Raw genomic sequence first — 24,747 nt, 5'->3', positions numbered from 1 at the left:
AATTCTCTCTCTCTCCTCTCTCTCTCTCTCTCTCTCTCTCTCTCTCTCTCTCTCTCCCTCTCTCTTCGCCTCCCCTGCTCTCTCAGATAAATAAATAAATAAATAAACTTAAAGAAAAAAACTTTAAAAAATTTTTTAAAAAACCATGAACGAGACAATGAAATTGTCCTGGAATAAGCAGGTGAGGAAAAAGGGTCTGGCTCAACTGAAAACTTCACTCTGGCTGGCTCAAAGTAATCCGGGTCAAGCCCAAGTGTGTTCATGCCGCAGCATCCCCTGCATCCATTGGACAAGCATTAATGAAGTGCTTGCTGGGTACCAGGCTGGGTGTGAGGTCCTAGGAACACAAAGAAGGGAAAGCCACTGGGGGAACAGCAAAATCAAAGCCAAGTCCCCTCAGTTCCTATTGAATTCCTACTCTCAATGTAGCACAATATTTCTATGCATGGTTACGAGGGCTGTAGCAGAAATCTGTTTTGCTGGGAAGAGACAGAAGGACAAAGAAGGTCTGTGAGGGATGGGAAGGTGCAGAAAGGTTCAGGGGAGGCAGGAGCCTGGTTTGGCCATGGTGGGGCCAGGCGAGAGGAGGCTCCAGCAGGAGAACCTGCCAGCACTTTGGAATAGAGGCGTGGATACAATCAGGTGGGAGGAGCAGCGGCAGGTGGGGCAGAGAGAAGGTAGGGAGACTGAGTATCACAGAAAAGAAATGGGAAGTGCCCCCCTGAGCGTCGCTTTTCTCAAAATAAATCACCTTTAAAGAGTTATTTGACTTGAGAGTTAAAGACCTGTCTTGTATAATGATGATTCTGCTCAATGTAAGTTTGAAGAGGACGTCATTGCTCTGGTGTCATACTTAAAAACAAAAAATAGGGGCGCCTGGGCGGCTCAGTCGGTTGAGCGTCTGACTTCAGCTCAGGTCACGATCTCGCGGTCCGTGAGTTCGAGCCCCGCGTCGGGCTCTGGGCTGATGGCTCAGAGCCTGGAGCCTGTTTTGGATTCTGTGTCTCCCTCTCTCTGCCCCTCCCCTGTTCATGCTCTGTCTCTCTCTGTCTCAAAAATCAATAAACGTTAAAAAAAAAAAATAAAAACAAACAAAAAATAAATACGTGGCTTTGGCTGTCAGTCCCCAAGGGTCGAATGAGCATGCATCTAGGTATTTGCAAGATTTAATGACTTAATATTGTAATAGATTCTAAATATCTCTTTAAAATAATTAAAAAGAATAGGGGTGCCTGGGTGGCTCAACTTTGGCTCAGGTCACGATCTTGCAGTTCATGAGTTTGAGCCCTGGCATTGGGCTCTGTGCTGACAGCTCAGAGCCTGGAGCCCGTTGCAGATTCTGTGTCTCCCTCTCTCTCTGCCCCTCCCCCACTCATGCTCTATTTTTCGCTGTCTCAAAAATAAACAAAACATTAAAAACATATCTCTCTGGGGGCCCCTGGGTGGCTCAGTCAGTTGAGCGTCCAACTTCGGCTCAGGTCATGATCTCACGGTTCGTGAGTTCGAGCCCCATGACAGGATCTGTGCTGACAGCTCAGAGCCTGGAGCCTGCTTTGGATTCTGTGTCTCCTTCTCTCTCTGCCCCTCCCCCATTTGCATTCTGTCTCTCTCTCTCTCTCCCAAAAATAAACATTAAAAATTTTTAATAAAATAAAATAATTAAAAAGAATAGAAAGAGGTCTTGAATATTGCAAATGCTGTATAATTTTTGCAGTTATACATCACATCTAACTCTAGAGTAAACTCTGTGTCTACATTAACACGTTTCCCGTGGCAGCAGAGTCTTGTCTCCCATGCTTGCCCCCTTGCAAGCTCCACTCAGGCACGTAGGCCTTTTTCTCACGCTCACCAGGCTGGCCCCACATCAAGGCCCACATTGCACGGATTGGAGCCTTTGCAAATTCCTGTGCAGCCTGCCACGAGTTCCTGAGGGTGGGGCTTGCTAGGGGTGCTGAGAATTGATGGGATCACCAGCCAGTCCAGATGCTGGAAGAGTAGCCAGCAGGTTCCCCAGCTGCCTGTCTCATTGCCCTGAGAGGCAGTTAGGTGGTTGCAGAGAGACAGGTCCTAAAGGTTTGGTGACGAAAGAATTGGAAACCAGGGGGCTAAGACTCTCCAGGAGCCGAAGCATCGGTCCCCTGGCTCAAGCCTCTTTTATTTTTGCAAATTACCTGATAACAGCGAGCACATACAACATAGCATTTGGCATCTTGACAGGCCGTGCACCTGCAGTATATTCCATACTGGGTCATGAGTACATCTGGCACCAGACAAAACATTCTTACCCCAGGCCCGGAGCCCGTATGATGTCCTTCTGGAGAGAACGAGCAGTCACGGCAGCCTTCCGTCCTGGGAATGAAACTGCTTTCAGTTTTCTTGCTGCTCTGTCCCTTTCCTTCAGGACATTCTTATGGTGCCTCCAGCTTCTTGTTCTCCAATGGGTGGTAAGTCCCACAGCCAGTTCAGAGCCAACTGAGGGGTGGGGAGGAAACATTTTTTTTTTAATTTGATTGAGTTTAAACCAAAAATTACTACAAAATCACTGACTTAAATTGCATTTATATGGATGAGTTTGCGTGAGTTTTCAGTTTCTGGGCAGCTACGAGGGCATGAGACAGATTGAAGTTTAGTTACAAGAAAATGAGAAAATTATTATTATTATTATTATTATTATTATTATTATTGCAGCTCAGTTTGGCTGAAAATCATGCATACCATACCTAGAGAGCTTTTGAAAATTCCAAAACGAAATTAATGAAAACATTATGGGAAAGAAAGCAAAACATGTTTTGTCTTGTTTTTTTGAAAGGGAAAGAAATCAGACTTTGCCGTGGGTTGTGGCTGTATGAAAGTGTGTGTATTTGGATTCAATTTGTTCTGCTGTTCAGCAAATTGGAGCAGGTTTTTGTTTTGTTTTGCTTTTTGGCCTTTTGGCTTTTCGGTTAGGTTCACATCCCTGTCAATGTATTTGCCCTTCGAGAAGCAAAGAAGAGTAAGTCTAGGATGGTTCCTATGCCTCCCAAATGTCTTTCTGTTTTGTAAGCATTTGAAATCCTCATAGAGCCACATCTTATTTCAGAGGCTTCTGGTTCCACGTGCATGAACCTGTGATCTTAGAAGAGCCATATCTCTGTTCTCACCTGAGACGTTCTCTTACTGGTGAACTCTCAGGTAGAGGTGAGTTAACTGTGAGGCTGCACAGCTTAGACTTCCCTCCCTTGCCCAGAGTGCCTTAGAAACACTACTGATGCGTTCACATTGCGGCTTTTAAAAAATCAACTGTGTAAAAACTCATGAACTGTGAGATCATGACCTGAGCCCAAACCAAGAGGCAGACGCTCAACCGACTGAGCCACCCAGGCGCCCCAGAGGAGGAGGATTCTAGAGCTGGCAGAACTCTGAGGACCATCCATCTAAACCGAGGAGCCTGGGGATTAGAGACACTAAGCGACTCCCTTAGGGTCAAATAGGTCAGTGGAGGTAAAGCTGAGTCAAAACCTTGGGGCTCCCGCTGCCTCATCTGGTGCATTTTGCACTCAAGGACATGATACCCAGGATCTCACAAGAGCTACTTTGTCCCCATGAGCGGAGGGAGAAGCTTGAAAGGCAGTGTGTAGGGTGAGGGACGAGGAGACCCGGGGCCAACCTGACTGACACTTGTGCTGTTCCAAGCGCATTTCAAGACAAGCGCCCATTTGAAAAGGGAAAAGATTTGAAAAGTGAGTCCACAGAGCCCAAGAGTAGAAGGAGGAGGAGGATGTGGGGGAGGGGGAAGGAAGCTGTTGTAGGAGATTCAGAACCGGGGCCATAGTTCTCCTCTGCAATCTGGAAGGATTAATTTGCTAAGTAAGGAAAGTGTATCGGTAAGTAGAAAAGCTTCCAGGTAACATCTCGGGAAGGTGGGAAGGGTTTAGCAGCAGACCCAGAGAGCGCCACCTCCGTGGGAAGATGCCGGAGCCCCAACAGCAAGGGAAGCTGCACCTTAGATTGTCACGTGAAGGACGTTGTTCACCAGGGCAACAACTTGCATCATTTCTTCACTCAGGCCCCAGACAAATTCCCACATGTCCTGCTATGAAACAACCCTGCTATTAACAGTGACTTGCCATCACTGCGTGAGCCCCTCCTTTCTTGTTTACCCTCCCATCCCCCACTCCTCCTACCCTGCCGCCATGTTTGTCCTCAAAATGTTGAGTGGACTTTTAGTCAGAAAGGTGGGTGTGTGTAGGGGGGGTGGGGTGGAAATGGGAGGTTCTAGGGATGATAGTGGGGGAATGTTCTTTACATATCATTGGAAACGTTTTCTTTCCAGTCTGGGGAGCCTAGTGTTTTTCTTGCAGTAGCTTGGGAATTACATTTCTGTTTCTTTTATGCTCTTTCCCAAACCCTGATTCTTTTGAAATACATACAAATGCCTGTGTTTTCTTCCTCACCATTGAGAATTACCGCCCTATAAATTGATTCCCAATTCAAAAAAAAATTACTTCTCTTCCAAAAAAGCAGAAGAAAACTGCTTTGCCAATGGCTTTGCCAATGACAGAATGGTCCTGCATTGGGGGCCTTGGGTTCTCTCTGCAAATTAGAGAATTTCTGTAAGGACTGGGCGAGCCTCAGCTCAGAGTCTGGCTCGTAGGACATGCCCATAAATGACAGCTGCTCTCATTTTCAGTGTCTGGCTTCTCCCTTCCCATATGAAAACACAGAGGGGGCTTATCTAAATGAAATCGGGGCAGGTATAATGGACAACAGGAAGCACATCAGGAAAGTCAGGCAGTCAGCATCAAAGGAAGTGAATGTGGAATCGCTATATTGTACACCCGAAACTAATATAACACTATGTTAACTAACTGGAATACAAATTAAAAACTCGATGAAAGAAAGAAAGAGAATCTGCTTCACCTTGTCTTCCTCTTCCCTTTCCAATCTGTTTCTATTTACATGAAGTACCAGTATGTGCCTGTCAGTCTCTTATTCAATCCAGCATCACTGCTACATATGAACCCTTTGGCATCTGCTATGGGGGAGGCACCGAGGTATGGACACTGCCCTTGAGCCACAGCCAGGAGGAAGACGGGGTGATGGGGGAGGGCTTTTGCAGCTGGAAGGTTGAATAGACTTTCTGCAGTGTAGTAATTTTTATTAACTAATTACAGGATTTACCATAATCCCAAGAATGACATTTTGCAGGTTTAACAGAGTCAGCAGATCTATCAAGGAGCTAGATTGGCCCCAATTACACAATAAAACTCTTCTGTTTACCGAAAGTCTGTAAGACATTGAGCTCTAGGCATTTTTCCAAAGAGTAGAATAGACAGCAAAAGTGAATAGAATGGAAAATAGATGGACAGAGAGGGGGAAAAAATGGAAAGAATAAAGAAAGTACATGGAGAAAATATGAGGGGCACCTGGGTGACTCAGTCGGTTAAGCATCCAACTTCAGCTCAGGTCATGATCTCATGGTTCATGGGTTCGAGCCCTACATCCAGCTCTGTGCTGACAGCTAGGAGCCTGGAGCCTGCTTTGGATTCTCTATCTCCCTCTTCTCTCTGCCCCACCCCAGCTCACACTCTGTCTCTCTCCCTCTCTTTCAAAAATAAATAAACATTAAAAGAAAATTAAAAAAAAAAAGAAACTATGAAAAGAACATGGGGTTTAGTGACTGCTGAGGTGAAGAGCTGGGAAGCGTTTGGGAAGGTGATCCTCTTGAACATGATTGTAGGAGAGTGACAGCTCTCGGGATTGAGTTGACGCAGCATCACCTTTTTCTGGAAGGGTATTCCAGGAAGATTTTGTTTTCAGCAACTTCAACAAGTGTCACTTGAAATGGGCTAGCCATGGTCAGGCCCTTCCATGTAAAGTCCTGCCAGAAAGTTTCACAACTATCTTTTTAGAGCCAAGCAAATTATTTTTAACCAGTAGACACTAAAGACTCCCTAAAGTATGTCATCAACAGGAGTCTGTACTCTTCCACTGTTGATTTGAATCTCATAATTCAAAACAGTTGAAAGGTCTAAACGTCAACAAAGGACATACAACAAAGCTGAAAACTCTATCGTGCTAAAGCTGCGGGGAATCCCAGGTCTCTGGTTTACTGCCTCTGAATCTGTAGATAATTGGAGAGAGATCTGGCTCAATCGAGGGATGCCCCCAGATCCCTGCCAACGGCAAAGCACAGGCTGAACTTGAATCCCGGTGTCCTGACTCCAGGCTCAACAACAACCCGCTCTCCTACATGGCCCTTTCCTGAAAACACGTTGAAGTACTACCTTTCTTGGGGACGTTATATTTTAAGCCAGAATCAAATCCTCAAAATAACAGGACTGAGACTGTAAATGATTGACCTCCAGGCTTTAGTCAGTAGGTAGAATTATTCTGGTCACCAGTGTGGCCTGCCTTGTGCCTCTGAGATCGACCCATGAAGAGAATAGCTGCCTACTCTCCATACAATTAAGATGAGCTCTGAGGGAGGAAGAGGAGAATTTGGGTGGCCTGCAGAACACTGAGTATCAGTGTGGAGCCTGGTGACCTCCCTACTGCACACAGAAGGCGCTGGAGGAAATGTTGACACATTTGGGTACGTCAAATATGGATATTTTCATGACATTGGGCGCTGGATTAAAAAAACTCAACTTGCAGTGGGGAAACTTGGCTTTCAGAAGCAGCTTTTCCGTTGATTGCCCAGGGAACTCGCCTTCTCGCTCAGCTTCTGAACCTCAAGTAGAGACATATGCCGTCTACATCAGAAGGTTATGGAAATGGTTCAGTGGGATAACAGGTGTGGTCACTCATTATAAACCATACTTCACCACACAGATTTAAGTTATTATTATTATCATTAATTAATGCACTTTTTCAGAAATTCATCATTCTGATCCTTGCTATATAGCCAGTTAACAAATGCTTAGATGGATTTGACCAGGTTTAGTTTGACCAGGTTAGTATACATTCATTAGTAAAGAGAAATGACTTGGGCACTTGACAAAACTGGATGTTAATCCTGGTTCTACCATTTTTTTGTCCGATAGCACATTAGGCAACTTATTTACTCTTTCTCAGCCTTGGCTTCCCCCTGTGTGAAATGAAGCTGGCAAAGCCACCTGTCAAGCCAGTGTGACGGTTAAGGGACTTAGCACACACACAATGCTTAGTACAAGGCCTGCCGTATGCTTAACTGCCCTCAAAATGTTAACTAAGCTTATTAGCAAAAGAAGTTAAGATTTCTCTTCCCCATGGAACTAATAGAATTTGGTCCTGAGGATTAAAAGGCAAAGGAGATGCAACGGAAAAGCTGCTGGTCATGGGGCCAAGCAGACGGGAGTCTGGAGACGCTCATGGTCCATGCACTGGGTTACTCCATGGCATCTAGCATCAGATGCCATTCTGGCCCACGCTGTGAAAGTTGTAGGATCAGAGACCCGCCTGGCTCATCTCTACCGTCCGCTCTAGAATCTTCCCTCTCAACTTCACTTTTCAGCACACAGCAGGGTCTAGTGGACCTCTGTACGGTATAATTGGGGAATTCATAAAATGGAATTAGGAATATAAAGCTGTATTCATATCATTTGATTGGATACATTCTTCAAGTTGGAGATTTATTACCTGGTTAGTTTAAGTGGAAAGACCTCCTTATCTTCTTAGACTGGACATTGTGGCAGTGATGAAGCATTACTCCGTGACTTTCTATAGGTAACTGCAGTCCTAAAGGGAAAAAGATGGAGATACAGACATGGATGTGTCAATCCTTGCTTCTAATATGGATATTTTCTTCTGAATATTGGGTACCAGGGCAAGTATGGAATTTCTTGAGACATGTTAACAAGTTGGCACCCTGTAATTTTCTGGGCCGGGCGCATGTGGGTGTGCGCTCACCTGTGCGCGCATGCTCTTTTCTTCATATAGAAAAGATACTGGCGCTTTGCTGCGGGGGTGTGGGAGTGATGGGCACAGTGTGCTGTGGCAGCTGGAATGAAATGTGAACGTGCATTTGCAGCTCAGACGCGCTCATCACAAGGCCACTCAGGCCGCCAAACCTCAACTGTGCCCTGAGAATAAAGACAAGAGTCCTTCCCCAGGCTGGACCTTGCATGCCCCTCCTCCTTCTCCCCTGGCTCTCTCCAGGGCGCCATCTAGTTCCTCCAGTGACCACACCCTTCCCACCCCCACCCCCACCGGGAAGGTTCTCCTCTCCCTGCCCCTTCTTAGGCTACTCTCCCCAAACCCACAGATCTTCCCTTGAACAGGAATGTTCACATTTTCAGTTGGGTCCCCTCCAGTTCCCCCAATCCCCATCCTAATGTCCCTCCTCTCCCTGCCCCCCTCCCCGCCTCTGCCAACTTTGTAGTCTTATTAAGACCCAAGCAGTCAAGTAAAGGTTGTTATTGTGTTTTAGAAATTACCTGCCATGATCTGTTTTGGTTTGGATCAAAAGTTTTTGTGGTTTAGTTTACCTGACTGCGTTTGGTATTTGTTTTCTATTTTATGTCATTATTTGGTAATATTATTTTTAATACTCCTCACTAGCTTTTAAAAAGAAACAGTTAAGGGCTTTGTGGGTATGCAACAGAGGTCAGAAGTCAAAGCCAGTATTTCAAAAAATTTATGAAATGGAGACGAGGAAGGAAGAGCATAAATAAATAGTGGCTGATGGGACTAGGCTGGAGATCAGAATAATGGCAAAGAGGGCAGAGCAGCGCTAACCAAGGAAAAGAGCATCTGTGTGGACTTCAGCATGTTAAGTGGATGAATTTCACGGGAGTACAGGTCATAAATTAAACAATGGAGGCTAGATGTCCTCAAACAAACCTCACCAACGATCAGGGAAATGCAAATCAAAACCACAATGAGCTATCACCTCACACCTGTCAGAATGGCTTGTACCAAAAAGACAAGAGGTAACAAGTGTTGGCAAGGGCGTGCAGAACAGGGAACCCTCATGCGCTGTTGGTAGGAAGATAAACTGGTGCAGCTACTATGGAAAACAGTATGGTGGTTCCTCAGAAATTAAAATAGAACCACCATAGGATCCAGCAATTCCACTTCTGGGTATTTATCCAAAGAAACCGAGAAGAGGATCTTGAAGAGATATCTGCACGCCCATGTTCATTGAAGCATTATTCGCAATAGCCAAAATATGGAGACAACCTAGGTGTCCATTGACAGATGAATGGATGAAGAAGATATGCCATGACCAAGAAGGAAATCGTGCCATTTGCAACCACATGGAAGGAACTTGAGGCCATTATGCTAAGTGAAATAAGTCAGACACTGAAGGACAAATCCTGTATGATAGCACTTATAGTGAAATCTAAAAAAGCCAAACTCATGGAAACAGAGACTAGAGTGTTGGTCAGCACGGGCTGGGTGTGGGGGAAATTGGAAGATGTGGTCGAAGTGTTCAAATTTCCAGTTGTAAGATGAATAAGTTCTGGGGATCTATTATAAAGCATGATGATTATAGTCAACAATACTGTGTTATAGACTCAAAAGTTGCTAAGGCAGTAGACCTTAAATGTTCTTACCACAAAAAAGAAACGGTAATTAGGTGATGTGATGTAGGTTTTAGTTAACGCTACGGTGGTAATCATTTTTCAATATATAAGCACATCCGATCAACTTACCGCACACTATAACCTTACACCATGCTATATGTCAATTATATCTCAATAAAACTGATAAAACAAATCCTTTGAACAGTGGTCTAATTTGTACTGTTTGATTGTTTACAAGATCAGGGGCACCATGAGACCTGTATGACCTTAGGTTACTAAGATGCTCTCCATCTTTGACCTCTTGTGCCTTGAGAACCCCCAAGAAGCAAATATTCTTTTAGTGTGAAACTACTTGGGATAGAAGAAATGGAAGGAGAAGGTCAAAGCAGCAGTACAAGAGTTCATGAGAAATGACACGTCTCTCTAGATCGGTAGCATGTTAGAGCAATCTTTTCTTTTGTGGGTTCCATGTCTTGGATCCTATTTTGTTGGTATGATTTCCTTCTCCTTCTCTCACAAAATTTTTTCACTTATTTCCTTCTAAAATATTAGTGCATTTGGGTTTCAGTTTAACTTTTGAAACCTTCAAATTTTGGATTCCACTGAAGTTTATTTTACGTTAGGCGTGAGGTAAGAATCCAAGTTGGTATTTTTTTTTTCCCCAAATAGCTATCTGGTTATCCCAGTACGATTTAATAAACAGAAAACAATTTCCTCCTGATTCAAAATGATCTGGGCTTTTTATATCTCTTGGCATTCCCTGTGGGAGAAGTCCATTAAACACAAATTTCAGATGACCTCATGTGCCTGGTTAATGTGCTAAGTTGGAGTGGGGTGGGAGCTGTTTGCCTTAGCTGGACTTGAATGCCCTGGAATAAATTTCAGGACACTTGTGCCGGGGGAAAGGAGAGTACTACTTGGTAACTAGCTGGCCCCCATGCTTTGAATTCCTGTGTTCTTGTATCGCCGTACCAATGCTGCAGGAAAACTCAGTCGTGTTGGACATATTTAGGGTAACTTATTAAAGTGTGTGTGTATATGTCTGAGTATGAGTGAGTCAGTGCAAGTATGTGAGTGTGTAAGCATGTGTGTGAGTGTGGGTGTGTATGTAGTTGTACGTGGTATTTGGCTATACTTACGTAATTTTTGCCTTGCAAAAGCAAATATGATTTCATTCCCATATATAATGTGACTCTACCATACGGTAGGAGAAGTAACAGGTATATTTGACTTGGTTTGACAAGGTTAAGGGAGGGTTCTGTTGGCAGTAAAGCTGATCTAAGGAATCAAGCCAGGTGAGGGCCTGAGACAGAGCTTTCCTGACAAAGTCATGAGAGACGAACTTGAAATGAGAGAATATGTCATGTTCTAGAAACTGGAAAGATCTGGGATGGCTGCAATATTTGAATAGTAACAATGATTAATAACAGAATAACTCACATCTGCTTGTTTACTCTGAGCCGGGACCTTTGCATTTTTACCTATTTTAATCCCCACAAACTCTTTGTTTAAATACAATTATCTTCTATTTGACCAACAAGGAGACCAAGACGGAGAAATCAAATAGCTTGTCTTAGGTGGGTTGGATATTTACTGTAGAGCATTTACTTTTTTAAGGTGAAATTAAGAATAATTTTGGGGGCGTGTGGGTGGCTCAGTCGGTTAACTGTCCGACTTTGGCTCAGGTCACAATCTCACAGTCTGTAGGTTGAGGTCCCGCGTCAGGCTCTGTGCTGACAGCTCAGCCTGCTTTGGATTCTGCATCTCCTTCTCTCTCTCTGCCCCTTGCCTGCTCGTTCTCTCTCTCTCTCTCTCTCTCTCTCTCAAAATAAATGTGACATTTTTTTTTAAATAATACTTTTGTCAAATTCTAAAAGAAATTGTGACTTGGTCGTTTGCTCTGTGTTTTCCCCACAGATTTCTTTATGACCACGGGTAGGTCACTGTCGGTCTCTGTGCATTTCCTCCTGTGTAGAACAAGTGTTTGGCAAAGGTTGGATCCTCCAGGTGTAAACGTGATGCCTGTAGCCTGTCCTGATCATACAAAGCAGAGAGCTCTGCCTGCTACTTCAAGCATTTTCCCTTTCTTTCTGACTCATATCTCCCCAGAAGTCTACATACTGTGTGATTCCATTTATCTAGAAGGCAAGGCCATAGTGATAGAAAGCAGATCGGTGATTGCTGGGGCCCAGAGTGTGCAGGAAGATGGACTGTTAGGAGACACAAAGGAATAATTTTGGGTTCTGGCAATATTTTATATCATGATCATAGTGGTGGTTACATGACAAAATACATTTATCAAATGTAACTAACAATTGGTGAATTTTATTTCATGAAATTGATACCTGATTTATAAAGAAATATATATCTCAGCTTGGGACTCTTATGCCTTACAACCCCAGGTCATATTAATTCACTTTTGCCTATGTTACATGCATGTTAGTATGACTGCCTTTACCACAATGGCCACCATCACAGGACACACACCCATGTCTCCATACCCTCTCTCCCATGTTCTGTTCCAGATCTCCTCTGGAGTGAAGATTCAGCATCTTCCCAGATGACTAAGAAATCATCATAGCCAACTTCATTGAGGAATGTGCTGAGAATATCCTGCTCTTTCTGACGTGCTTTTATTTAGGAAGAGTTAACGTAAGAATAACTTAGAAGTGAGAAAATAGATTGTAGTGGTCTCTCTTTTTATCTTCACCCTAAGTCTACTCTTGCATCAAGGTCCAACTCCACTCCTACCTTCTCTTTGTAACCTTGTCTGATGGTTCCATCTCTTAGTGATCTGCCCCGATACTTTGTACTCTGATGCCAAGTGATGGAGATTTGTTCCATCAGAATCCTGTTGGAATCACTGTATGTGTTGGAAAATACTACTTTGAGAATCTTCCTGGTTAGAAGTGAGATGCAAAAGGAAAGAATATGTTACAAAGAATGGCCATCAAAATCCCTTCCAAAGAAGTTGGAATCTGTTACCTGGACAGCTCATAGTTTAGGGGAGTAACAGTAATAAGTTTGGGTGTACAAATCTGGAAGGCGGTTGCTGGTATAGTGCTGAAGTCCTGTCCACCTTTCCAGATTAGAAGAGAAAGGAATTCGAAACTCCCTCTAAGAACTCTCAGAGTGAGGGGAGAGACGGCAGAGAGGCTGATATGGGTTGGTAGAAGGATGAGAGGCAACTCTGAGGCAGCTCTATAGCTGAGAGAGCACTTTGCACCTGAACTTGAAGAAGAGCTGAAATGGGTGTCTGGGTTGGCTCAGGGGAGGAGACAGTGTGTGCAGACAGATGAGAGGATGCCATGTGGGTTGCCCTTGAGCAATGCTGTGTGTGCGAGCCATGGCTCTGGCACCCCACCAGTCACACCATGCCACACATTCTTGTTTCAGCCTCAAGGAAGAGACAGACAAGGTACACAAATAAAAGGAATGCAATTAAAGATCGAGTCCGAATGGTAGCCCAGTGTGAACAGATGGGGAAGGAAGGAATTTTCTTCTCTGTATCTTTGGTCCATATACTTAGTAGGTTCTCACTCCTTCTAAGAGGAGTTCTACAAGGTTCCTTCTAGAAGGTTCTTCTACTCCTTCTAAGCAACTTCCTGGGTTTCCCTTTCACACAGGATGGCCTGAGTGGCATCATGCCTATGCCTACGGGGAATATATAGCCCTTTCTTTGGCTAGACTTCTATTAAGAAGGTGCCATTCGATTCCACTGGCAGTTCAAAAAATGAGCAAAAGTCTAAGAATTAACTCATATCAGCTTTGGAGCCTGCAGAGACTGGCAGTGTCCTGTAAAAGCTGGTAGTACCTTCTAATGAAATATTTATTAGGATTGTGGTTTTGCAAATGACAAATCAATTTAAAGTAATGTTTCCTCCAGAAGATGGAAGGGCACAGCCGGAGCTTCACACCCATCCCAGGCTGACATTTCCTTGAACCTCCCCGCTTCAGCTTTTCATTGTGTAGCAAATGTGTGACACAAATGTAGCAGAACGGAATGCTCCTGCAAGGGCGCAGACCGCTCTAACAAGGCCAGCACAGCTGCCCGCGTGCCCAACATAAATGAAGCATCAGCAAATTCAGGGAAACACAACACATAATTGAACTGAGATGAGGACAAGAGTCAGGTTTTGTAAGATCATCCCTAAGTGGATGCAACTAATGGCTTTAGCGTTTCTTCTCAAATCAGGCTGAATGGTTGAGCAGGCAGCCTTAGGAAATCCATAGCAACTAGGAAAAGATCACAGATACCCACAACGCGGAAGCAGCAAACACAGGCTGTCTGGTTGAAGAAATATTTTTATAGGAGGCTTGGGACATGAATGGAGGGAGAAGCAAAGAACAAAAGCAATGGGTAGGCGTATCCTCCATTTCACAGAGAAATCCTGAAGTCTTTCTAGAAGTCCCTGTGGGGGACTGTGGCTTATGCAAACGTCTAATACCTGCGTGCCTCCAGGCACAGTGCCTCAAAGATAGAAGGAGCCCAGTGAAGGTGTGTTGCATTATTTTTGTCCTTAACTTCATTAACCCCCTGTTCCTTCTTTCCTCCAAGCCCTGGATTCCTGTTTTAATAAGGCTTTGGCTTCATGAAATCCTAACATGGAAGCTGAAAGGCAAGCAGAAAAGACAGAATCGTGGAAATCAAAATTAGTATCAATAGTACACTTGAGATTTTCATTTCTAGTCAAAATGGGATGTCTGAAAAATGGGACAAAATATGTAAGCGGTGGTTTTCAGACATCGGACATTGAGGCAGGATGACGAGTCCTGAGATAAGAGAAACAAACACAGTAGCCCACACCATTGCCTTCTCATTTGCTGGAGAGAGACGCAACCAGGAATAGCTGGGCAGTCTTGCTGAGTTCAGGAGATGATGCTGGGAGTATGGGGAGACCAAAGGGGCTGGAGTTTACGAAGCAAAAAACTAGAGAGGTGGGAGCTATATACAGAGAGTTCTGGGGTTCTGAAATGGCCCCCTCCAGTCTGCAACTGAAGATTGACCAGTGTATGCACGTGATAAATTGACCCAAGACCAGGAACAACTGTTATCAAATCACACAGGACCAGCAAGAGTTTGTGTTCCAGACTGAAAAACCTTGTAGCTTACATGACCTCATATAGAGGCATTATAGAATACTCATATTGAGTATTCATAAGGTATTGCCTCAGTGGTGAAAAACACTTTAAAATGAGACCTGCTTATTTGTTTTGTTTTGTTTTGGTGTTGAGTTGTATAAGTTCTTTATATATTTTTATCTTCTTTTTGAGAAGATAAATCTCAGAGATTTATCTTAAGCAGGCTCCACACCCAGCACAGTGTGCAATGTGGAGTTCAGTCTCACAAAATCAAGAGTCAGGCACTTAACGGACTGAGCCACCCAGGTCCCCCAATTTCTTTACATATTTTGGATGCTGACCCTTTACCGGATATGTCATTTGCAAATGTCTTCGCCCATTCAGTAGGCTGTCTTTTAGTTTTGTTGATTATTTCCTTTAAAAAATGGGTAGAAGACATGAACAGACATTTCTCCAAAGAAGATATACAGATGGCCACCAGACACACGAAAAGACAGAGAGTCCAGAAATATTTCAAATATAAACACATATATCCAACTGATTTTTTTATGAAGGTGCAATTTAATGGCGAAAGGACAATCTTTTCAATTCATGATGCTGGAACAACACAAAAGAAGAACAAGAAGAGGAGGAGGAAGAAGAAAAGAAAAGAGAAAAAAAATCTCTATCCAAACCTCACATCATATATAAAAATGCATCATAGACTCAAATGTAAAACATAAAACTATAAAACTTGTGGAAGAAAACATAAGAGAAAATCTCCATGATCTTGTGTAAGGCAAAGACTTCTTAGATAACACCAAAACACAACTCCTAAAAGAAAAAGAACTGATAAAATAATCTCCATAGAAAGGAAGAATATCTACCCTTTGGAAGACACTATTACAAGAATAGAAAGGGGCAACTGAGTGGCTCAGTCGGTTAAGTATCCATTGTCGGCTCAGGTCATGATCTCACAGTTCACGAGATCAAGCCCTGTGCCGGGCTCTGCGCTGAGAGCACAGAGCCTGTTTGGGATTCTCTCTCCTCATCTCTCTTTCTTCCCCTCCCCTGCTCACACACACACACACACACACACACACACTCTCTCTCTCTCTCTTTCAAAATAAACACATAAACTTTAAAAAAAAAAAAGAATAAAAAGACAAGCTATGAACTGGGAGAAAATATTTGCAAATCACATATCCAATAAAGGACTTGTACTCAGATTACATAAGGATTCTTAGAATTCAGTAATAAGAAAACAAACAACCCAGGAAAATATGGGCAAATGTTGGGACATTTCACCAAAAAGATATGTGCATAGTAAATGAGCACGTGAAAATGTGTGCAACATCGTTAGTCATCAGGGAAATGGAAATCAAAGCCACAATAAGATACCACTGTACATCTGGAATTGCTGAATTTCAGAAGACTAACCATGCTGAGTGTTGGCATGCACAAGGAACAACTTTAACTCTCATATACTGTTGGTGGAACTGTAAAATGGTGTAAACATTTTGCAAAACACCTGGGCGGTTTCTTAAAAACTTAAACACACACTTACCCCATAATCTAGTCATTCTACTCCTAGGTATTCTACTCGTGTGTAGGTAAGTGAGTACGTATGTCTACACAGAGATTTATACTTGAATATTCATGGGAGATTTATTCGTAACAGCCAAAAGCTGGGAACCCGAATGTCCACCAATAAGTGAACAGAGAAGCAAATTGTACTACCTGCATGTAATGGAATAATGCATAGCAATAAAAATAATTCTCAGCAATAAAAAGTAACAAACTAGGGATCCGTAACAAGATAGAAGTGTCTGAAAATAATGATACTGAGTGAAAGAAGCCACACACACATAAATGTACATACTTTATGATCTCGTTTATACATAATCCCTGAATATACAATCTATTGTGACAGAAAGTACACTGTTGATTACCTAGTGCTATGGTGGCAGAGAGGAACAAGAAAGATTACCAAGGGGTATGAAGAAAGTTTGGGGGATGTATGTATATGGTGTGTGTGTATGTATACATATAATGCCAGAATTTATCAAGTTGTCTTTGAAACATGAACATTTATTTCATATCACTTTACATTAATAAAACTGAAAAAGTTAATTCATTTTCTAAATTGCTTTATTAGGAAAAACACTATTCATCTTTCTGTGTGTGTGTGGAAACTTGTAGTTTTCAAACAAATACCACTTTGATTTACTGATTTTTCATAAGGACCCTGTGGAGTTGGGAGGCCGAGTGGTGCTCTTTCCATTATTTAGAAAATGATTCTGATCTCAGAGAGGCGAGGTGTTTTGTTTGAGTGCCCATGCCTAAGCAGCGATAGATCCAAAGTTACAATTCAGGTTTTCTGATTATTGGACGAATCACAAAACCTGCTCTGTGTAGTAGCCAAGTCTCATGGGAAACACTGCAATTGGCCTAGTAGAGACTCGGTTTCTATCGGCCCATATTCAACCAGTAAATCCCCCAAATCATGACGCTTTAATGTGTTACCAGAATTAGAATAAAACCAAAGCTACAAGTGATCGTTTGAAAGGATTCTCGATCACAAAATGCAAAGCACATCATACTCCAGCCAACCCGAGTGAGTTATGGGCCAGTTTCCCAATCATGCTGGATAATCACTGCAGATCCGTGGAAGCTTCCGGACTGAGAACTGCATGGCAGAGCACATGTAATTCCCAAGAAAAGCAGGAGTCCATGAAAGAGTTTTCTTTGTAAATGACACACTCCCAAATTCCTAGTGACAATCTCGTTGTTACTAGGGATATGTTTTCCTTCCACACATATCTTTGACTTTTTCTTTTATCTAAAATACACCTGATAGCCGTTGGAGGACATGGGTTGCTCCTGCGGTGCGAAGCTCTGCACTGTAAGGTTGGAAAGCACACAGAAAGCATAACCTTCCATGGCCTCACCAGCCACGTGAGAGACCTTCACCTGAGCACCAGCTTTCAAGTTGCATCTAAAGGCAGGTTACTTGCTCCACAGGGATGTGTAAGGATAGAACAATGTTGTCTTTCCCATAGAATCTTGCTAAGAAAAAAAAATGTGTATAAATTACCATTCACAATTGGTGCTTTTATTTTCGATTTCCTACCCTAAATGGTTACAGTCTAAATCTGAGAACTAGACAAATGTCTATCCCTTCCATGTGTTTTCAGCTGGAATCCTGTCTGCTCTCTCCTCTGCCCATTCCACATGACTTCCAGCGCTGTGCAGGGGTCTCGTCACCAGGACTCACCTGGAATCACCATGAACTCTTCCTCCAAGCTCCATCTCCAGTGCCGCTCCTTTTACGAACCTTCTCTGGCCATTTAATGTGCTCCATTTAGCTCTCTGGCCTCATGTTATTTGCAACATTCCTATTTCCTTTTCAATCTCTGCTTTGTACTATAATCACCGAAGGGCATGTCCATTTCCCTCACTAGACAGCAAGTTCCTTGAGGGTACTGTTGTATTTTACACAACTTTCTATGTCATATAAAACTTCCCACCTGGGTAATTCAACAATAAATGAACAGACACAAAGACATGTAAGAGAAAAGAATATGGACATAGTTCCAACTATGTGCCCACAGTGTTAGATTAAGAAATGGCTCATTACCATGACCTTTGAAGTCCGGCATGTGTCCCATTGTCTTCGCTCTTCACTTAGAGGGAACGGTGATTTTTCATTTTTGACTGATAATTCCCATGCTTCCTACATAATTTTATTATATATGTTCACATTGCCAAATACCTTTTTATTGTATGTATTATATACATTACATAAATTTATATATATAAATATATATTACATATATATTACATTGTACATATATATAATAAACTGTTTTTAAACACATAAAATTGGAATCATACTACATGTATTTTGCTGTGACCCTTTTTTGTTCAAAATTGTGTCCTTGCGAATGACCCATGTTGTTGCTTGTGTAAACACGTGCTCTGAGAGACAGAGCAGGGGTCCCCTTTGGGCTCCTTGTCCTGGGGGACACACAGGCAGTCAGAGGAATCACCTGGTTGCCCAGTGGAACCAAAGCTGCTCTTAACCAGTGGGGCAGGAAGGACACTGCGTGGAACTCGAGGGATCCTCAAGTCCTGTCTTGCCATCGGGACTGTGGATAGAGAGTGCAGCACCATTTAACTGAGAAGGGGTGATTGCCAAGGGTGCAGTCTCCTCAGGAGCAAAGTTGGGCTCACACCACCGGGTAACTTGCCAGGTCATAGATGCTTGGGTAGACTGGTACACAAGGAAGGAGAGAAGGTTCCTATTCTTATGAATCTTGTATTTCAGGGCATGTGAGAGAGAAATCAAGAGAAAAACAATAGGGGTGCGTGGGTGGCTCAGTCAGTACAGCATCCGGTATCAGCTCAGGTCATCATCTCACAGTTTGTGAGTTCGAACCCTGCATCAGGCTCCCTGCCATCGGCATAAAGTCCACGTGGGATTCTCTGTCCCCCTTTCCCTCTGTCTCTCCCCCGGTCACTCTCTCTCTCTTCTCTCAAAAAGAGTGACTTACAGCCATTTACAGCGGCAGTGACTTAGAGTTCAAGGGGACCCCTCCTCTTTCCCTCAAAAAGAGAGAGAGAAACGATAAACAGATACAATAAATAATCAAATTAAATAGTATGTTAGAAGTGATAAATACTAGAGAAAAGGGGAAAAATGGAGCAGGGCAATAAGGTCAGGAGTGCAGGATGGCAGGAATGGGGACGGATTTGCAATATCAAATAGGGTGGGTCTCATGGAGAAGGGAACATATGAGCAACTATTGAAGACAGTGAGGGATTAGTCCCGCAGATGTCTGAGAAAGGAACATTCAAGGCAGAGGAAACTCCCAGTGCACTGTAGAAGGCAGGAGTGTGCCTGGCACTCCGGGAAGAGTAGGGAGCCAGTGGGGCAGACAGGAGATGAAGTCAGAGCAGCAAAGGAAGGGAGCAGCAAGGGACACCTGGCTGGCTCAGTCGGTTGAGTGTCCATCTTCGGCTCAGGTCATGATCTCACAGCTCGTGGGTTCGAGCCACACGTCGGGCTCTGTGCTGACAGCTCAGAGCCTGGAGCCTGTTTCAGATTCTGTGTCTCCCTCTCTCTGACCCTCTCACGCTTGTGTTCTCTCTCAAACATAAATAAACATTAAAAAAGGTGGGGGGGAGGGGCGCCTGGGTGGCGCAGTCGGTTAAGCGTCCGACTTCAGCTCAGGTCACGATCTCGCGGTCCGTGAGTTCGAGCCCCGCGTCAGGCTCTGGGCTGATGGCTCGGAGCCTGGAGCCTGTTTCCGATTCTGTGTCTCCCTCTCTCTCTGCCCCTCCCCTGTTCATGCTCTGTCTCTCTCTGTCCCAAAAATAAATAAAAAACGTTGAAAAAAAAATTAAAAAAAAAAAAAGGTGGGGGGGAGAGGAGCAGGGGGAGCAGGGTAGGAGGTCACACGTGGGTTTTTGTAAGGACTGTCGTGAAACCTTTGGCTTTCACTCTAGGTTGAAATGAGAAGCCATTTCAGGTTTTTGAGCAGAGAGTTGTTATGATCTGACTTATTTTGAAAGGATTACCCTGATGTTATAAGAGAAACAGAATCTAAAGTGCCAGTGGCAGAGTTGGGGAGACAGAAGCCGATGGCAGTAATCCAGGTGAGAAGCGATGCTGGGTCAGAGCAGGATGTTAGCGGCAGGAAGTACACGAGGTGGTCCGGAAATCGTTTTAGGATAGAGTCACTCAGTCATCCCGACAAACTGAAAAAGATGTTTTTGTATCGAGCAAGTGGAAGCATGCCGTTGCAATCACGACATGGGAAAGCTTACAAGCAGGACAGGGTTTGTTTGGGGGGGCTCGCGGGGGTTGCAGATGAGGGTAAATCTGGGTTGTCCAATAGACATCCAAGTGGAGATGTCACATAAGCAGTCTGATATATGCATCTGGAGTGCCGGGCAGAGGTCTGGACTGAAAAATACAAACATCGGAGCCTTTGACACATGGTTGGCATAATAGTCACCCCAGACATTTTGTTATATTATTTAACTTAACCAAGTTTAGAATCAGTGGCTATCTTTATGGTTTTCTTAAATGAGATGAGGAATTTGAAACTCCGTGATTTTGATGATTCCTTTGGTAGTGCATTTTCCCCTTGTTTTTGTGTCATCCTACAGGATCTATTGCTATCATTTTCGACAGCCAGGGCTTGCATACATTACCTTTTCTCAGCAGCCCTTCACTGTATCTCAGATCTACATTTGGGGTCACTTTCCTTTTCATGAAATCCATCCTTCCAAATGTCCTTAACAAAGGTTTATATTGCTCTGAAAATGATTTTTCTTTACATTCACTTCTGAAAGAGAGTTTTTGCCAAGAATACAATCCTACGTTGACATCTACTTTCCTAAGCACGCTAAAAATACTATAGTGTGTCCTCAATCTCCCACTGTTGCCCATGGGAAAATCAGATCTCAGAAGAAATGTCATGCAGTTGTCGTTACTTCGTGTTTTCTCTCTAGGTTTTTCAAAGGTCTGTTCGTCTCATGATGATACAATGAAATGTGCACGGCTTTTTCTTTTTCTTGTAATTGTATTTGGAAATTGTTGGATTTAGTCTGTGAACCGAAGATTTCCTTTTATCAGCTTTGAGAAATCCACAGCTATTCTCTCTTCAAATATTACCTTTGACACATTCACTTAGTGGACCTTTCGTTCTAGCCACTGTGTCTTTATTTAACCTGTCAGATTTGCCATTAGGTGCTGGTCTTAGGTGCCACACTCTGGATAATGTCTTCAGAATTAGCTTTCATTTTGCTAATTGTCTTTTAGGTAACAAATGCTGCTAAACCAGTCAACTGTTTTCATGTCAATTATTATGCAGATCTTGTCCAGAAATTCTTCAGTTACTTTTAAAACTGCTTTATTTATTACTATTTTAAGCTCGCGTGTTTCTTTCTTTAAAACATATTAAACATTTATGTTACGTTCTGTATCTGATAATTCCAATACCTGCCGTCTCATGAGTCTAGTTCCACCATCATTGTTTTTGCCAGCTCCCGATAGTGGAGCCGTGACTCCTTGTGTGTTTTGTGATTTTTAAGGTGGACGCCATATTTTCTGGAATTTTCTTTGAGGGAATTCTTAGAGGTCACTTGAAGGTAAATGCTTTCAGAGATCACTTTGGTCTGCTTTTCCCAGTTATCGGAGGCCCCTGACAACCCTGGGTGACTGCAAACCAAATCATGGTTCCAGAAATTCCGGAGCACCAAGGTGCAAACCTGCATAAGGCCACCTGGTGGTGAGCATTTTTGGGGAAGATTTGCTCCCCCTCTCTAGCTCAAGGATTCAAATTGATCAGTTGACCTTGCCCTGGGGGTCGGGGGTCAGTGCCTTTAGGCCACACCAACACCAAGTGGGTAACTGTTTGAGGTTCCAACTCAATACAAGGGGGTCTCCCGCTAACTAATTTGGATGTAAATTTTAAAACATAAAAAAACAAAATTAACAAATAATAATAATGAGTAGGGTTATTCATCACTGTAAAACAAATTTGTTTGTGTGGAATTGACAGCTAATAGAATCATAATGTTCAACTGCAGAAGATTTAATATATGTGTAGTCTGAGATTATCAAATCAGTCATTCCCTAAAGTCACATATGTGTGTGTGAATGTGTGTAATTATACATATTGCTTTTAAAAAATATAACACTACTTTTGTGGCACCAAAAAAAAAAACAAACAAAAAAAAAAACAAGGGGGTCTCCTGTTAGATTTTTCTTCTTGGACCAGCCTTGAAAACCAAAGACCAAGGCACAAGGTTTGGCAAATGTCCTTGAGGCTAAAACCTGCTTCCTGTCTACTTTCTATCTCAGGTTCCAGCTTCACTTTGCTTTTGGCCTGTGTGTTTGCCTTAACTGCTTGCAGGCATATCAATATGCCCTCCTGATTTCGTAGCCTAGCATATTTAGCATATGTAAATAGAACAATTGGTCAGGGTATCTGCTCCCTGACTGTTGGAATCACAAAATCACAGACTCTCTACCGGTCTTTTCTCCTTATCCTTAACAATTGTCATATTATGTCAACATAGTCTCATTGACAGTGATTGAAAAGATGCCACTGTTGGAAAATACACTTTTTTTTTTTCTTTTTGTCCTCATAGCTAAGTGTTTGAGAGCATATACATAGGGAGGGAAAAAAAACCAGAATCGAAAAACCAAGGTCATTAAGGAGGTACAGAGCGTTTTAAAAGCAGGCAATTGGGAGATAGGATCTCCTACATCCTGAGCGGGGAGGAGTGAGCTCAGCTTCTGTCCTGGCACTTCCGTGGTTGGGACAGGTGTGCTTGAAGAGGCCTGGATGGGATAGATGGGCCCAGATAACCACTGCTGGACATAACCAGGACTTCAAGTTTAGATCCCATTCCAGAAATTACACACACATAGAGATACTGGTTTTTGACCCATCAGGTTCTGTTCATGGAAATTGGTTTCCCTGAAACTCATTTTTCTAGGTGTTGATATCAAAAAACTCTGTAGCTGATCATGAATCAACAGATTTGGACTTTCTGCCCGAAAGTACAAACAACTTTGAACGTTTCACTTCCTGGCTCAAAGTTTGATTGTCTCTTTGTTCATTTTATTAAATGCAAAAAAAAAAAAAAAAAAAAAAAAAAAAGGGATGGGTTTATATTAAATGTTAACCAAGTCTTTATGGCTTACATTTTAAAATCTCATTTGATAATAGCTTGCCTCTAACCTGTTAAGTGAATGCAATTAGACTGTGAACAAATATCACAAATACAGGCTCATATTCAATGACCAGGAGAGTCCGAATGAAGTGATTTCTTCGAGAAGATTTCTCTTCTGTCAAGCCTTTTCCATTAGATTATCAAATCTTATGGATTTGATTTCTCTATGCAATTTGTGGGTCTGTGTAACTTTGGCCTGTGGGTCTCTTTCATTTAATTTTCAAAATCTTCTGGGAATCTCTTCTCTCTCATTGTACATTAACTTAAAATCATGCAGAATAATTTTCCATTTAGCTGAATGAGGCAACTAGGAAAGACAGTAATGAACATCACCAATCTCTACTAAGCATTGTTCACACTTGGGAGAAAATTCTGAAAAAAAAAAAAATTAAATATGTGTTCCTTTCTTGGCAGTTTAGAATTTTTCCCAAATGTATTAGTGGCAGTACTTAACCATATTTATTAACTTCTCATGAAAATGCAGTCAAAATATTTTGGTCTTACCGACAGAATAGCAATATCTGCTCTTGATAAATCACTGTGATTATGTTTTGATAAGCTAAGATGAAGGCTTGCTCTGGTATCATTAGAGTCGCGTTTATCTGTGTTTTCAGGCTCAAGACTATTTCAACAAATGCATGATATTATACATTCTTTGAGTTACAAAAATAGGAATCGATATACTTTTTAACTTCTTCTTAACAGATTATTAGAATTTTCACTTACAGTTTTTGATTGCACTTGTGAAAATCTGCAATAAAACGAGGCTTAACCCTGAATTTGTGCTGATTTTATGGAGTTCCTCTTAGCTGGCATAAACACTTAGTACCCGTGTTATTCCACCAGGCGGCGCTGTTGGTCCTTCATTACTTGGTAAACCAGCAATCCTATCGTCCATGACTGCACAACCACTTTTTGATTAGCAGTGTTTCATTATCACTTCAAGCTTGGCACAATTTTGAAAGAACTCTCTAATCACTCGGAGAGGCAGTAAAGAAGCTATGAAAAAAGAAGCTGATAAACTCAATCAGATACCTTGAAAACTTCTAAAGAATGTTCAGCTGGCTCCAGGCTCATCATCAAATACCCTCTAATACAGAAAGTAAAATTATAAAAATTCCACACAAGAAACACATTTCATTCAAGTTGAAAAGGATTGGAGGTAAAAAGTTACTTGCTAAGTGGTCTCAAAACTGCTTATTTAAGAACAAACGGCCATGAAAATGTTGTCAATTAACCAGGCCCTCTTTTTTTTTTTCAACTTTTTTTTTCTTTCTCGATCAAATTCAAAGAATCTGGATATTCCTATGCCTCATAGCTTGAGGGTACGAAAGAGATCCTATCATCACCAAGATCTGAATGTTTGTTAGCTTGCTAAACCCATTTTGCCCTCAGAATCTTGGCCCCATTTATAAGTCCTCCCTTTGTTCTGGAATCTCAGAGC

General features: G+C 42.5%; 1 protein-coding gene across 3 annotated transcripts in view; it reads left to right on the top strand.

Annotated features, from left to right (window-relative positions):
- Positions 1-18,445, top strand: part of LOC131490374 (uncharacterized) — a 30,840-nt gene extending 12,395 nt beyond the window's left edge. The window contains exons 1-3 of one of the 3 annotated variants that reach the window (XR_009251062.1): positions 1,718-2,444; positions 12,014-12,140; positions 17,747-18,445. Coding sequence is in view for 1 of the 3 variants with exons in the window: in XM_058692676.1 (XP_058548659.1) it covers positions 1,962-2,444; positions 17,747-17,917 (654 nt within the window). In the remaining 2 variants the exon portion in view is untranslated. Of the gene's footprint in view, positions 1-1,715; positions 2,445-12,013; positions 12,141-17,746 lie in introns of those variants that run through there. The other 2 variants (XR_009251063.1, XM_058692676.1) reach the window with 2 other exon arrangements.
- Positions 18,446-24,747: the final 6,302 nt, after the last annotated feature.

The sequence above is a fragment of the Neofelis nebulosa genome, chromosome 11, assembly GCF_028018385.1.
Source record: "Neofelis nebulosa isolate mNeoNeb1 chromosome 11, mNeoNeb1.pri, whole genome shotgun sequence".
Classification (NCBI taxonomy): Eukaryota; Metazoa; Chordata; class Mammalia; order Carnivora; family Felidae; genus Neofelis; species Neofelis nebulosa.
This window is presented reverse-complemented; position numbering and strand designations above follow the sequence as displayed.